This window comes from Aulonocara sp. 'chitande type north' Nkhata Bay, linkage group LG7 (assembly GCF_057382095.1).
Source record: "Aulonocara sp. 'chitande type north' Nkhata Bay isolate Kocher_YH1m ecotype deep benthic linkage group LG7, A_spYH_male_GT1.1, whole genome shotgun sequence".
Classification (NCBI taxonomy): Eukaryota; Metazoa; Chordata; class Actinopteri; order Cichliformes; family Cichlidae; genus Aulonocara; species Aulonocara sp. 'chitande type north' Nkhata Bay.
In genome coordinates, this window is record NC_141350.1 from 67,979,686 (window position 1) to 67,994,308 (window position 14,623).

The following is a 14,623-nucleotide window of genomic DNA, read 5'->3' on the forward strand; positions in this document are numbered from 1 at the left end:
CTGATGGCGTGTGGGACAAAGGAGTTTTTAAGTCTGTTAGTTCTTGTCTTTGGGAGAAGCAACCTGTCACTGAACAGACTCTTCTGGTTGTTAATGGCCGTGTACAGAGGATGCCCAGCATTGTCCATAATGTCCATCAGTTTCTTTAATGTCCTTTTCTCTGCCACTGTCACCAGAGTGTCCAGCTTCATGCCGACCACAGAGCTAGCCCTCCTGATCAGTTTCTCCAGCCTGGATGAGTCCTTCTTTGCTGTGCTGCTCCCCCAGCACACCACAGCATAGAAAAGTACTCCAGCAGCCACCGACTGGTAAAACATCCTCAGGAGCTTCCTGCAGATGTTAAAAGACCTCAGCCTCCTGAGGAAGTACAGTCGGCTTTGGGCTTTTTTATACAGGTGCTCTGTGTTGCATGACCAGTCCAGTTTATTGTCCACCCACAGCCCGAGGTACTTGTACTTGTTGACCACCTCCACCTCCTCCCCCTCTATCTGAACCGGCAGTGGACCTTCTCTGGACCTCCCGAAGTCCACAACCAGTTCCTTAGTCTTTGAGGTGTTGAGTTGCAGGTGGTTTGTGTGACTCCATGCGACAAAGTTCCTCACCAGACTTCTGTACTCCTCTTCCTGATCATCCCAGATACACCCCATGATGGCTGTGTCGTCTGCAAACTTCTGAATGTGGCATAATTCAGAGTTGTAGCAGAAGTCAGAGGTGTACAGGGTGAAGAGAAGAGGGGACAGCACAGGTCCCTGTGGTGCTCCTGTGCTGCTGACCACAGTGTCAGACGTGATGTCCTTCAGCCTGACGTACTGTGGTCTGTCGGTGAGGTAGTCGGAGATCCAGGCCACCAGGCAGGGGTCCACCTCCATCCTGTTCAGTTTTTCCTGAAGCATACAGGGCCGGATGGTATTAAAGGCACTGGAAAAGTCAAGAAACAGGATCCTGACCGTGCCTTTTCCCCCATCCAGGTGTGAGTGGGCTCTGTGTAGGAGGTACAGGATGGCATCCTCCACTCTGACACCCGCCTTGTATGCAAACTGTAGTGGGTCCTGGGCATGTTGTACCTGTGGTCGGAGGAGGTTGAGGAAGAGCCGCTCTAGAGTCTTCATAAGATGTGACGTCAGTGCCACCGGTCGGAAGTCATTCAGCTCATTGGGCCGGTTCCTTTTAGGGACCGGGACGATGCAGGATGTCTTCCATAGGGCGGGCACTCTCCCCAGTCGCAGACTGAGGTTGAAGACTCGTTGTAGCGGCTCCCCAAGTTCAGCAGCACACGCCTTTAGCATCCTAGGACACACCTTGTCTGGGCCTGCTGCCTTTCTGGGGCGAAGCTTCCTCAGTTGTCTCCTGACCTGATCCACTGTGACACTGGGAGATGTTTGGGCAGAGGGGAGGGGGGGAGATGTCTTGCTGCTGAGAGAGGGATTGGAGGAGGGGGGTGTCATGGTGTCAGGAAGGGGGGGAAGCGAGGGAGGCAGGAGAGTGGGGATTGGACTCTGTAGTGAAGGTGAGGGTGGGGGGGTTGTGGGCTGGTCAAACCTGTTGAAGTTGTTGAGTTCGTTTGCCTTCTCCACAGTCCCCCCCACTGTGCTTTTCTTGGTGTTGTGGCCTGTGATGGTTTTCACACCATTCCAGACCTCCCTCATATTGTTCCTCTCCAACTTCTGCTCCACCTTCCTCCTGTAGGTGTCCTTTGCTTCCCTCAGGCAGCGTTTCACCTCCCACTGTGCTGCCTTCATCTCCTCCTTCACTTTGCTCCTGAAAGCCTTCTTCTTCATGTTGAGGACAGCTTTGACTTCCTGTGTTACCCACGGTTTGTTATTAGGATAACACCGTACCGTCTTAGCAGGGGCGACCGTGTCCACACAAAAGTTGAGGTAGTCTGTAAGACAGTGTGTCGCCCCCTCTATGTCCTCACCATGTGGGCTCAGGAGCACATCCCAGTCTGTGGTGTCATAACAGTCCCTCAGAGCATCCTCCTTTTCTGGGGTCCATAGGTGTGGATAATTAGATTATAGTTTATTGCAATAGCAAGTTGTGCCTTGTTCTCAGATAGACAGCAAGTGGAGAGTGATATATGAAATGATGGAAGGAAGGAAGAAGAGAAGCAAAGAGTGATTCACAGGAAGAGCCTAAATTATTTCTCACAGTTTTTTGTTGCCTTATGGTTCCAAGCGCTGTCACCAATCTTTGCATTTTGTTATTATCTCATGACACAGCTACCATCTCTCCTATGGACTTTTTAATGTTTACAGTCTCAGATCAACACAGCCCTGCCCTCCAGCACTATCCACAGCACCCTCAACAGCAACATTGTACCCATCAGGTAAAGCATCGGCTACGTTTGCTTTGCCTTGTTGCCCATATTAGATTCTTGATGAATGTGTGTTGTTGTTATTCAGCCTGGTTCAATGTGCCCCTTTTTAACTTTGAGCACCGCCCCTTTAAACCTCTCTGCACGGCCCTGGTTAAATGTCACCGTTATTATTAGCCGGCCCGGAAACAGCGTATTTTATTTATTGTATCTCAAATTATAGCGTCATAATGATTACAGGACATCAGATTACTTGTTCTTATCACTTAATAATGCAGAGCTCATCATATAGAAATAAAAAAACTGAAGTTGTGCGCTATTTGAACACCTTGCCTGCCTGCAGCACTAAAGGACTCCATGAGAGACGTCTGTCTCGCCCTAGCAGCACCTGTCCTGTCCTCCTCTTCAGTTCGTATCAACATACACTCGTCATATTCTGTGATATGATTTACTCTGAGGTGTTTGACAAGGTTAGTGATATTGCCACAACCATACATGCCAACCCTCTCGATTTTTCCGGGAGAATCCCGGAGCCACCATTCTCCCGAATTTCCACCTGGACAACAAAATTGAAAAACCATATTGCAGAATTCATAGCGCCGCCGAGCCAATTCCAGTTTCCAACAATGGCGGCAGCTACTTAGTTTTAATATTACTCTTATTTCTCTTTCTGGGTCGCAAAAAGAAAAAAACAACTTTTGACATATTTTCAGGTGAGAATGTAGCTGTGTAAACTTCAAATATCTGAGCCGACACATCGTCTTCAAACCCCCGCGGTCTTTCACTACTCGGGTTAAACATGATATATAAGTCACTTTGATAACTTAAAAATGTTATTGTTTGGCTTTTTCAGTGTTTTATTTGTTCGTGAATAAATCGGTTTGGCTGAGATTAAAGTTATTAGATTAGATTAAATTAAACTTTATTAATCCCTCGGGTGGGTTCCTCCGGGGTTTTCACACAGCTGAATAAACATCAAACAGAAAACTAATTAAAGAAAGTGTGAGACGGTCGAGAGTTTACGTCAGCGCCCGGTTATATTTTAGATAGCAAGGAACAGACGGCAGAGTTTCACTCCACCGAGGGAACTCGTGACGTACTACCTGGCTTTCTTTAGACCGCGAAGGGCGGGTCCTCAGGTGGAAGCAGCCTCTGAATTTGGACACCCCCGCTGTTTCGGTGATGGTGACATTTAACGTATTTTATCCGATAAATAAACACTGTAAAATGTGCCCTTTTGATTGTCTCCCTAATTCTGAGGTTTCAAGGTTGGGAAAGTATAGCCACAACACCTCACTCGTGGAGCACTTTTTTGCCACATGTATCCAAACCACGTCTCAGCTGTTTGTGGAGGTAAAATACGTCCGCACAATTAGGCTCAGCCATTGTTGTGAGTGCGCGCGCCAAGGGGCTGCGAGACATTTATACAGCCGTATTTCGCACATGACTATGAAAGGCGGAAGAGCAAGTAGATCCTTTGAATGTAGACAATCCGAATGTTATAGTTTCTTTCCACTACGTTGCTGTTAATGATAAACTACAAATTAACCCTAAATTACTAAAATATCGATATTTTAATGTGAGAATCGATTCTACAACATAAATGACTGGTATCGGAGGAATCGATATTTCAGGATCAATCCGCACATCACTAATACTAATCATCCACAACTATTTTCAGTTGCAGATGATAAAGGATTCAGAAAGTTTATTCATGCGGGCCCATATGACAGAGAAGGTGAATGTTCTTTTTGTTTTCATATTTTAATTTATATTTAATTATATTGTGTTGTTTCACTTTAAATTTGTAAAAGGAAAAAGCTGAAAATTTAAATAGTTAAAAGTTGAAATGTTGGTTTTTGTATTATATGATTTATTTATTACATTTTATGTGGAGTGAATAAATAAAAGTATATTTACGGTGGCCCCTAGAGACAAAGCATGTACAAACTCCAAAACACGGAAAAACTCGAAAAAACGTAAAAACTCCATAGCACGTACAAACTCCAAAACACAGAAAAACTCAGAAGCACGTAAAAACTAAAAACACGTACAAAAGACAACAGAAGTGCTCCAGGATGCTCGTGCGCAGTGTTGAACTTTTGTTACCTAGAGGCTACACAAGCCAGGAAGTACCAACGACCAGATTTGGTGTGTGGTAGTAACAGGTAAATGAACATTTGTTTTAAATTATCTGAATGAGTGCTTGTGTATAAATACACAAACAATACACATATGCTTTCAATTGTGTAATTTAACTGATCTAGGTAGCTCTGTTTTGGAAGTTCAGTTAACGCTAAAAATGTGTTTTGGAGTTTGTACGTGTTTTGTCTCTAGGGGCCACCACATATATTTATATATTGTCATGGTCCTGCGACCATGACTCAGTGACTTTATGTTTATGTACTTATTGTTATTACTTTCATTATTATTCATGGCTGTTTTGGGATGGTTTGTGTTTGGGATTTTAGACACTGGGTTCTGGGTTTGTGCTCCCTCTGTTGGTCCCTGGTGTTAGTGTTCCCCTGTCTCGTCAGGTTAATCAGGTCCAGCTGTTTCCCCCATCTGTGTGTGATTTCCCAGTGTCTCTTTGTGTATTTATAGCGTGTGATTTCCTCTGCTCCTCGTCGCGTCGTCTGTGTTCCTACCTGGTGTAATCCTCTGCGTGTTCTCCCTGCTGTTCTCCCTTCATGTTCAGGTTTGCCACTCCTCTGTGTAGTTTATCCCAGTTTAGTTTCGTCCTTAGTTCTGTTTTGCCATCTCCACTTTGTGTTTGTTATTAACAATAAATCACCCTCACATCTGAATAAGTGCTGCATTTTGGGTCCTCCTTCCACTTTCCACACGGCCGCTGCCCCGGACCGTGACAGTACGACACGACCACAACATGGACCCAGCAGCGCTTAATCCATCCAGGGACCTACGGGAAAATCTCATCGATGCCACACAGGAGCTGATCGACCTGTGGCTGGAAAGCCCGGGTGGCACGTCCCAGCGCGCTCTAGAGAGGCGGCTACAGCGTCTGGTGACCGGTCTCCCATGGCTTCTGGGCTCGCTTTGTTCGTGGGAGCGGGAGTTCCTCCTTTTGGACCTCGGACTTCACCCCCCGTCTGCTTTTACTTTCGAGCAGCCCGAGGCGGTGAGCGAGCGACATGTTCTGGCTTCCCCAGTTTCCGGGACTTTGTTTTCTGGGGCTATTCAGAGCGGGATGGGAGACTGTATGGATCGCTTACCCACCTTTGTGGTGACTGATCCTTCCCAAGTGGGCGTGTACAGACCCTCTGCAAGACTAACAGACTGTGTCTCTGCCACCCCTTCTGAGCCAGGACTTTATCGCCATTCTCCGGCTCAGTTCAGTGCTCGGCCACAAGCTCCCCAGTCAGTAGCTCAGCCGTTAGCCTCCCTGGGGGCGCAATTGCCTGTTCTGCCGCCGCTCCAGTTAGCCACTCAGCCACCACCATCACCGCTAGCATCGCTACAACCCACGGTTCCGGTAATAGCTGAATCACAGTTTTCACACTGTTTTTCCACCGCTGTTTCTAGGCAGGGAGATGAACTGTTACATTACGGACCTGTTCCTCAACAGCTGGCAACATTAGTGACTGTTACTGGGGCTTCCCCAGAGGCGGGGTTACTACCCTCAGCTTACTCTGGACCCCTGGTGGCCAAGATGCCAGCTGTGAACTGCACCGGGCTGTCACTGCCTGAGCAGGGTCAGTGCTCTGCGCAGCTGCAGCCCTCCTTATGTGTGCCAGAGGCCCACGTGCCTACTGGTTTTGTTTCACATGTGCCAGAGGCCCGCGTGCCTACTGGTTTTGTTTCATGTGTGCCGGAGGCCCGCGTGCCTACTGGTCTTGTTTCGTGTGTGCCGGGGGCTGCGGTGCCCACTGGTTCTGCGGCTGTTTTCGCTGGGGGGCCCGAGGAGCCCGTCCAGCATCCTGCTTCGCCTGCTGGGGGGCCCGAGGAGCCCGTCCAGCCTCATGCCACACTGACTGCCACGTCGGCTGGGGGGCCCGAGGAGCCCGTCCGGCCTCCTGCTTCTTCAGCTGGGGGGCCCGAGGAGCTCGTCCAGCCTCATGCCACACCTGCTGCCACGTCGGCTGGGGGGCCCGAGGATCCCGTCCGGCCACCTGTGGCTGCTTCTCCACCTGCGGCTGCTTCTCCACCTGTGGCTGCAGCGCCGCCTCCTGCAGTACCATCACCTGCAGCGCTACCACCTGCTACTGCCACGCCTCAGCCTGACGCTTCAGCCTCGCCTGATTCTGGTCCAGCTTCATCCTCACCTGGCCCAGCTTCAGCTACAGCTTCATCATCGCCTGGCCTGGCTTCATCCACGCCTGGTCCAGCTTCATCCACGCCTGGTCCAGTTTCATCCACGCCTGGTCCGGCTTCATCCTTGGCTTCAGCCTCGCCTGATTCTGGTCCAGCTTCATCCTCACCTGGCCCAGCTTCAGCTACAGCTTCATCATCGCCTGGTCCGGCTTCATCCACGCCTGATTCTGGTCCAGCTTCATCCTCGCCTGGCCCGGTTTCATCCACGCCTGGCCCGGTTTCATCCACGCCTGGCCCGGTTTCATCCTCGCCTGATTCTGGTCCAGCTTCATCCTCACCTGGCCCAGCTTCAGCTGCAGCTTCATCTTCGTCTGGTCCGGCTTCATCTTCGTCTGGTCCGGCTTCATCTTCGTCTGGTCCAGCCTCATCTTCGTCTTCGTCTGGTCCAGCCTCCATGTCTGCATCCTCGCCTGGTCCAGCCTCCGTGTCTGCATCCTCGCCTGGTCCAGCCTTCGTGTCTGCATCCTCGTCTGGTCCAGCCTTTGTGTCTGCATCATCATCTCCGCCTGCTGCGGTCCCGGCTTCCGTGCCCTCAGCCTCGCCTGGCCCAGCCTCGTTTGGGTCTGGAGCTAAACGGCCGTTTTCTGGACCGCTGGCTAGGCTACTGGCCGAGCGCCGTCGCCTGACTGGCCGCCGTTGCCTTCCGCACGGCCGGCCCCCGGACTGCCATCGCCTGAGTGGCCGCCGTTGCCTTCCGCACGGCCGGCCCCCGGACCGCCATCGCCTGTGTGGCCGCCGCTGCCTTCCGCACGGCCGGCCTCCTGAACTCTTTACGCGCCGCCGTTGCCTTCCGCACGGCCGGCCTCCTGAACTCTTTACGCGCCGCCGTTGCCTTCCGCACGGCCGGCCTCCTGAACTCTTTACACGCCGCCGCTGCCTTCTTCGTGGACGGCCTCCTGAACTGTGCTTTGGACTCTGCTCCCCTGTGGGTTTTGTGTTCATCTTTGTTTTGGGACTCTGGGGCCTCCGTCCGTGGTCGTGGTCCGGTCCCTCCGTCCTGGGCCCCCTGCCGCCCGCCCGGATCTGGTGGTGTGTTTCTGTGGCTGTCGGGGGCCAGCCCTTGAGGGGGGGGTACTGTCATGGTCCTGCGACCATGACTCAGTGACTTTATGTTTATGTACTTATTGTTATTACTTTCATTATTATTCATGGCTGTTTTGGGATGGTTTGTGTTTGGGATTTTAGACACTGGGTTCTGGGTTTGTGCTCCCTCTGTTGGTCCCTGGTGTTAGTGTTCCCCTGTCTCGTCAGGTTAATCAGGTCCAGCTGTTTCCCCCATCTGTGTGTGATTTCCCAGTGTCTCTTTGTGTATTTATAGCGTGTGATTTCCTCTGCTCCTCGTCGCGTCGTCTGTGTTCCTACCTGGTGTAATCCTCTGCGTGTTCTCCCTGCTGTTCTCCCTTCATGTTCAGGTTTGCCACTCCTCTGTGTAGTTTATCCCAGTTTAGTTTCGTCCTTAGTTCTGTTTTGCCATCTCCACTTTGTGTTTGTTATTAACAATAAATCACCCTCACATCTGAATAAGTGCTGCATTTTGGGTCCTCCTTCCACTTTCCACACGGCCGCTGCCCCGGACCGTGACATATATAAACATATATAAATAAAACCACTTTTTTGTTTACCATTAGTAATTCCTTTTGTGCATAATTTTATATTATTGTTAATAATAAATTATTTAAAGCAACAAAACAACCTGAAGAGCCGGTTGGGAGCCAAAAGAGCCGGCTCTTTTTAGTGAGCCGAGCCGAAAAAGCCGGTTCTCTAAAAAGAGCCGGAAATCCCATCACTAGTTCCCACCTGTGCGTCCAAACTGCAAATGAACCGCGCATGAGCGAAGCCGCTGCTCCCACACTGACTGTAACACAGTCAATTCTTCCTTTACTCTTATGTTGTTTTGTGGATCACAAGGTTTAAAAACACACACACACACAAAGTAACTCCACCAGAGTGCCTATTTCGGGTCACTTTTGCCGGTCCAACACAGATGAAGGAGTAGGGATGGAATTGTGACATAAAAAAAAACCCAAATAAAAACCAATAATCACTAAAAAAAATTTAATTTGTAGTTCTAAGTCACTTCTAAATGCATTTAGGGCATTTTTTACTCACTTTATGTCTCTTCTTTTTTTTTCTCACCTACAACGTGGAAAAATTAGGCGATGGTGTCTTTTAGCAACTTCTAGAGACTTTTAGGAAAGCCAATAGCGATTTTCCTAACCGAGGAGTTGGCAACACTGGCCAGGGGCTGCAACACTAGGTCCCCTAACTTTCAGAAGCTGTTGAAAGGATAAAGTTGTGGTATATCAGTGGTTAGAAATACCATTACTACTTTAGGATTAGTGTAACACAAAGTCAGGGCTGACCTGGGACCATGTCTGTGAGTCACAGTGCGCAGCATGTGCTGCTAATGCTAACTGCTAACTAAAAGCCAAAAATCCAGAATTTGTTACGCTGGCTGCTGGGCTCAGTGGGTTTTTGCAGCAGCTCTACCTGTACTAGATGCACCTGCTCCTTGTCGTTTCTATCTCTGACTTCATGTCCTCTACAAGAGTTTTTTTTTATTTTTTATCTTCAAATGTTCAATAAAAACATGTATCACTAATTCATAACGAAGAAAGCTTTGTAACTATCCCCACTGGTGAAGACTGTGTCATTTCCACAATACTGCCCTCACAAACGATTGGCTCCTGGGAAGTCGTGCAGGCCCTGAGATGTCGATTTGAATGTGCCAGTCCTCATAGAGTAGGAAAGAAGTAACTTAGCAGGAATATTGGAAAATCAATATTCCCAGCTGGAAAAGCTAACCAAAGGTAAAATTCACTCAAAATTACTTGTTGCGCTACTAAGGCAAAGTGGCACAAACTTTAGAAAAACAAGAAAGAACACCCGGCAGAAACACAAAATTATAAACACACACACACAAAGAGGTGCTTCTGTAAAGTTATTAGAAGTTCAAAAACTTTTTCAAATACTGACTTCAGCTTCTTCAGCTATTTTCAGCTTTATGTTTTCAGCTGTATCTATGGCAGTCAAACAGCCTGGATTTGCTCAATTTGAATCCACCAATCAGAGCTGCTGCTTCTGTCTGCTTCATCAGGCTGTGTAGTTGTTCCTGTCAATGCAGCTGCATCCCTTGCTCAGTCAGTGCTCACACAGAAAGAGACACAGGCTGTCTGCAAAGTCATGACATGGAGCGTTAACATAAAATGTTAGGAAAAATTTTGTGACTTAAGACAAACGTAATAACTTAGCAGAAATACTATTATTTGGCAGAAATACTATGATTTGGTTGAAATACTATGATTTAGCAGAAATACGGTATTTAGCACAAATCCTTTAAAGTAGCAGAAATACTATGATTTAGCAGAAACACTATAATTAAGCAGAAATACTATATTTAGCACAAATCCTACAAAGTAACAGAAATAGTATAATTTAGCAGAAATACGGTATTTAGCACAAAAATTAAAAAATAGCAGAAATTCTATGATTTAGCAGAAATGCTATATTTAGCAAAAATCCTATAAAGTAGCTGAAATGCTATGATTTGGCAGAAACTATAATTACGCAGAAGTAGTATGATTTAGCAGAAATACGGTATTAAGCACAAAAATATAAAAGTAGCAGAAATGCTATGATTTGGTCGAAATACTTTAATTTAGCAGAAATACTATATTTAGCACAAATCCTATAAAGTAACAGAAATAGTATAATTTAACAGAAACACTATAATTAAGCAGAAATAGTATGATTTAGCAGAAATACGGTATTTAGCACAAAAATTTTAAAGTAGCAGAAATTCCATGATTTAGCAGAAATACTGTATTAAGTAGAAATACTATATTTAGCACAAATCCTATAAAGTGTAACAGAAATAGAATAATTTAATAAAAACACTATAATTAAGCAGAAATAGTATGTTTCAGCAGAAATACGGTATTTAGCACAAAAATTTTAAAGTAGCAGAAATGCTATGATTTAGCAGGAATACTATGATTTTGTAGAAATACTTTAATTTAGCAGAAATACTATATTTAGCACAAATCCTATTAACAGAGGCAGACACGAGGTTTAAATACACAGAAGGATAACGAGGGAATGAGACACAAAAGGAGGGCACAGCTGGGAGTAATCTGACCTGACGAGACAGGGGAAAAGTAAACTGAACATACTGAGATCAGACACGGATCTTCAAAGTAAAACAGGAAGCACATACATGTAATGACATAACCCACAACCTTAACACAGACTGGGGGACACAGAACATAGGAACATGAACCATGAAACAGAAGAGTACAAACACCCCAGGTAACCAAAACCACAGAAGATTCACCTGAAGATTTCTTTAAAAATGCTTTTGTGTGTATGAAAATGTTGTGTTGGTGCCTAATCACAGTCTTCTTCGCCCTATTGTTATTATATTGTATTATATTACAGAACCATGTAAAGGATCATTGACTCAATCCGTACCGTATTTCATGCTTATTGCCATTTTGAGGCTGTGACTGACACAGATCACATGTAGACCTGCATAAACTGTGGATTTCACCCCCCTGTGGTAGTCATGGACTTACACAGAAAAGGGGTGTTCAGCTTGGTAGGTAAGTGTTATGCACATTTGTGTTTATAGTTCATGGAGTATGTTACGTGCATGTTCCTAATGAGTCCATTTATTGTAGTGAGTGACCTCAAAGCCCCCCCCCTGAAGACTTTGATGCTGAGCATGACAGTGAAGGTTTGTGGAACTCTGTTCACCTGGAAATGATAAGCCGTGGGGTTTTTCCAAGTGAGTGATTGCAAAAACTTATTTACAGTTATTCAGTGTTTTAAAGTAATTTAGACTGTAAGTCAAAGCATACCGTTTTCTGTAGGTAGTGTGAAGAATCCATTTTCAGTTCTTAGCAGCTTAGCAGTGTCACAGAAGACCGTCTGTTTGACGAACTCACCAAGCTAAAGGTAACATTGCTTTGTAGTTTCCAGAATACGTGACATAAAGCTCTGGGGTCGTTCCATGTACAGTTTGCCCTAATTACTTCAGCTTGGAGTGATGAGAAACCTGTGCAAAGCCTGCAACATTTCCAGCGGCGTGTAAGTCTTAGTTTTTTGACACATACAAACTGTTAGAAATTTGCTGTGTCTGAGATGTAGTCAAACTTTTGTGACACGTGTTCAAAAGTCTGTTTATGATCACTCGCAATGACAAAGTTTGAAGTCATGAGTAACTGTCTTTTAGGTACTGAAGCCACGTAAAAGAGAAATCCTCTTTCTTGACCCAATAAACACAAAGGCATGAGTGGCCATGAGGTCACATGTTTATAAGCACTTTTGGTTTGTTCCAGTTTTCAGGAACCTGTTCAGCGTTCCAGGTTAAGTGCATCATGTTCTGTTGATCTCGAGTGTTCACACATAGAGTGCATTCACATGCTTATAAACTATATCAGCCTGATGCATCACCATTTGATTCTTTGTCTCATCTTCACACTCTGATCAAGTCAGTGATGCTGTCTTTAGCTGTTTCAGACATAAGTAGGCTCTTCACAATGTTCTAGTTTAACATAAAACACTAACATTAAATGTTAGTTTATAAATTATGCCAACCTGAAAATAAAGCTGAAACTGCTGTGTGTAACACACTGACCAACTGTGAGCACGTGACTGTACTTTTTCATTTTGCGTCGAGGTCGTGTCCTCAGGCTTAAAGTTGGTGCTATTAGCAATTAACATTTGACCCCCGTCATGATGCTGTTAACTTCTCTCCCGGGCAGTGGTCAGTGAAAATAGCTTTGACTTGCAGGTAGTTTGAGTGTATGGTGACATTAATTATGCCAGTCTTTTTTGAAGGGATTTTATTAATGAGTCTTTATTTTCAATGTAATACAGGATTTTCCAGACCAAGACTTTGGAACTGACTGTGGGAGCTTCATGCTAATTGTTATTTTTCTCTTCTGTTTCTTGAGATTCATACAAACTTAATTTAAGCTTCAAAACAATGAAATTTGTGTTTTTTGTGGGGGTTCAACTGGTCGCTGATCAGCTGTCTCCCCCTCTCTCTCTCTCTCTCTCACCAGGGCTGAACTCATTATGGGTTCACGCCCTCGGAGGAAGAAACACCTGTGCCTCATCAGTGTGGTATTTAAGACGGGAAGCAACGGCTGTTCTTCGCTGGATCGTTGTGAGAATTGCGTCAGTGAAAGTCGAGCGCCCCAGCAAGTATTTTCCCATGCAGTGTGTGTTCAGCATTTAACAAGCGTCTCTTTGTGTACAGATTCCCTGGACTGTTTTCCTGGTGTGCGAGTGGATTCGTGTCTGGATTGTGTGGAGAGAGACGAGCGTGTTCCCCTGGATCTTCCCCGGAGCCCTGCCCCCCTCACCTTTTGTACATAGCACTGCCCCGTATCTGTGTTTATACACTCATTGGACATTGTTCTGTAATAAATTCTCTTGTGTACATCATCCCCGGAGTCCTGCGCATGAGTCCACCTTGTACGTCGTGACAGTGGCACTGGATGCACCATTTGATTATACCGTAGTAAGTATTCTGTTTCATTTTAGAGCAATGGAGTCTTGAATCTTTTGAAAGTTGTTAAATATGTTTCATATTGAATTTATATTTTGACTTCTGCACTATGTTGTGTCAAGGTTTAGACACATTAACAATATCAACATTTTCTGTTAAGCTTCTTGCACAGAGAGGAAGCACAACATGTGCCCATTTTCAGACTAATAAAAGCACAAGTTCCAGGAAGTCAGTCAGGCCAGTGTTCACTTTAAACACTAGTGTAATTACATGGTTAGTGAGACTTGACTCACTGTTAAAATAACTGTCCTGCATCAGAGAATAGCTAAGTTTATATCCCCGTTTGCCCGACACAGGAGCCAGCAGTTGTGGAAGATCTGCCTCCTGCTGTGCAGCAGGTTGTTCAAAATAAGGCACTTTTCTGTGGACACGTAACAATGCCAAAATATCTGTCCTTAAATAAAGAGGACCAGCAGAGGGTTAAGAGACATGTCGGAGGAAGGAGACACTGGAACAAGGGACTTCTTCCTCTTTGTTTTTCAGTTTGCAGAGGACATGGAGCTCTTTTTAAAAGCATGTGCTGACTACGGGTCAATGCGATGTTTGACATGTAACGGACAGATGAAGGCACTGGCTGTTTGGTTTCTTTATGTCTTGTTATTTTTTTTTTCAGTGTACAAAATCCAATTAAAATTATTTCAAAATGTTGTTCACTTGTTTCCATGTCCATACTTCAAAATAAAAAGCTTGTTGCTATTAACAGTAATGTATTACTGTCGTGGTCCTGAGTCTGAGGACTCGGTGTTGTGTGTTTCTTTATATTCTTGTTTATTCTGCCTTGTCTTTTGTTTAGGTTTGCTATGTGTTAGTGTGTTTGTTTCATGCCTGCCTGTGTTCCCTCTGTCTGTCCATTGTGTCTGCTCGTGAGTCTGCCTGCCAAGTTCAGTGTCCTGTCTGGTTCTCTGTGTCTGTTAGTTTCCTGTTTTATTCTGAAAGTTCATGTCTCATGTCAATGTGTTCAGTTTTACCTTTCTCCTGTCTCATTAGCCTATTTTCTCCCAGCTGTGTCTCCCTCCTGTTGCCCATTTCCTAATTACTCCCCTGTGTATGTAAGCCCTGTGTTTTCCTGTGCTCCCTGTTGCGTCGTACCCTCAGATCCTGCCTGTGTGTTCCAGTTAGTGGTTTCATGTTTGGTTCCTGTTTTATTGGTGCCAGCAATAAAGCTGTGGTTTTGAGTTTCAAGTTAGTATTTGAGTTCTGCACTTGGATCCACATTCTCCACCTGCCCGCACACAGAGCCCTGACAATTACCTTGTAATCAATAATATTTTTATACATTTTACACATTAACCCTCTGGGCTCTATGCTGGCCATTTGTAGCCACCTCACTTTTCTATTTTTGACCATTTTTGCTGTGTTAATGCAAATGGAATTAAACTTCCCAACGGTCTAGATTTTGT

At 45.6% G+C, this 14,623-nt stretch overlaps 1 protein-coding gene and 1 long non-coding RNA gene across 3 annotated transcripts; both read left to right on the forward strand.

Moving 5' to 3' along the window:
• The first annotated feature begins 5,499 nt into the window (after positions 1-5,499).
• On the forward strand, positions 5,500-9,846 carry LOC147326811 (uncharacterized). The gene is made up of 4 exons (XM_086297804.1): positions 5,500-5,735; positions 5,826-6,242; positions 6,378-7,488; positions 9,788-9,846. Exons 1-4 carry the CDS (start codon positions 5,523-5,525, stop codon positions 9,844-9,846), a joined length of 1,800 nt encoding a protein of 599 aa, XP_086153930.1. The 5' UTR covers positions 5,500-5,522.
• A 1,572-nt stretch (positions 9,847-11,418) lies between these two features.
• On the forward strand, positions 11,419-13,957 carry LOC147326812 (uncharacterized). Of its 2 annotated transcripts, XR_015130630.1 has the most exons (4): positions 11,419-11,734; positions 12,715-12,829; positions 12,912-13,175; positions 13,520-13,957. It is a non-coding gene; the product is annotated as an uncharacterized LOC147326812 (long non-coding RNA). The 2 variants fall into 2 exon arrangements; XR_015130629.1 differs by having other exon boundaries at positions 12,912-13,957.
• Positions 13,958-14,623: the final 666 nt, after the last annotated feature.

Excerpts from the sequence above, each read along its gene's own strand:
- LOC147326811 (XM_086297804.1), top strand. The coding sequence starts at position 5,523 with ATGGGAGACTGTATGGATCGCTTACCCACCTTTGTGGTGACTGATCCT. Across the intron at positions 5,736-5,825 it reads CCCTGGGGGCGCAATTGCCT|TTTTCACACTGTTTTTCCAC; the intron begins GTTCTGCCGCCG and ends GCTGAATCACAG. Across the intron at positions 6,243-6,377 it reads CTGGGGGGCCCGAGGAGCCC|CTCGTCCAGCCTCATGCCAC; the intron begins GTCCAGCATCCT and ends GGGCCCGAGGAG.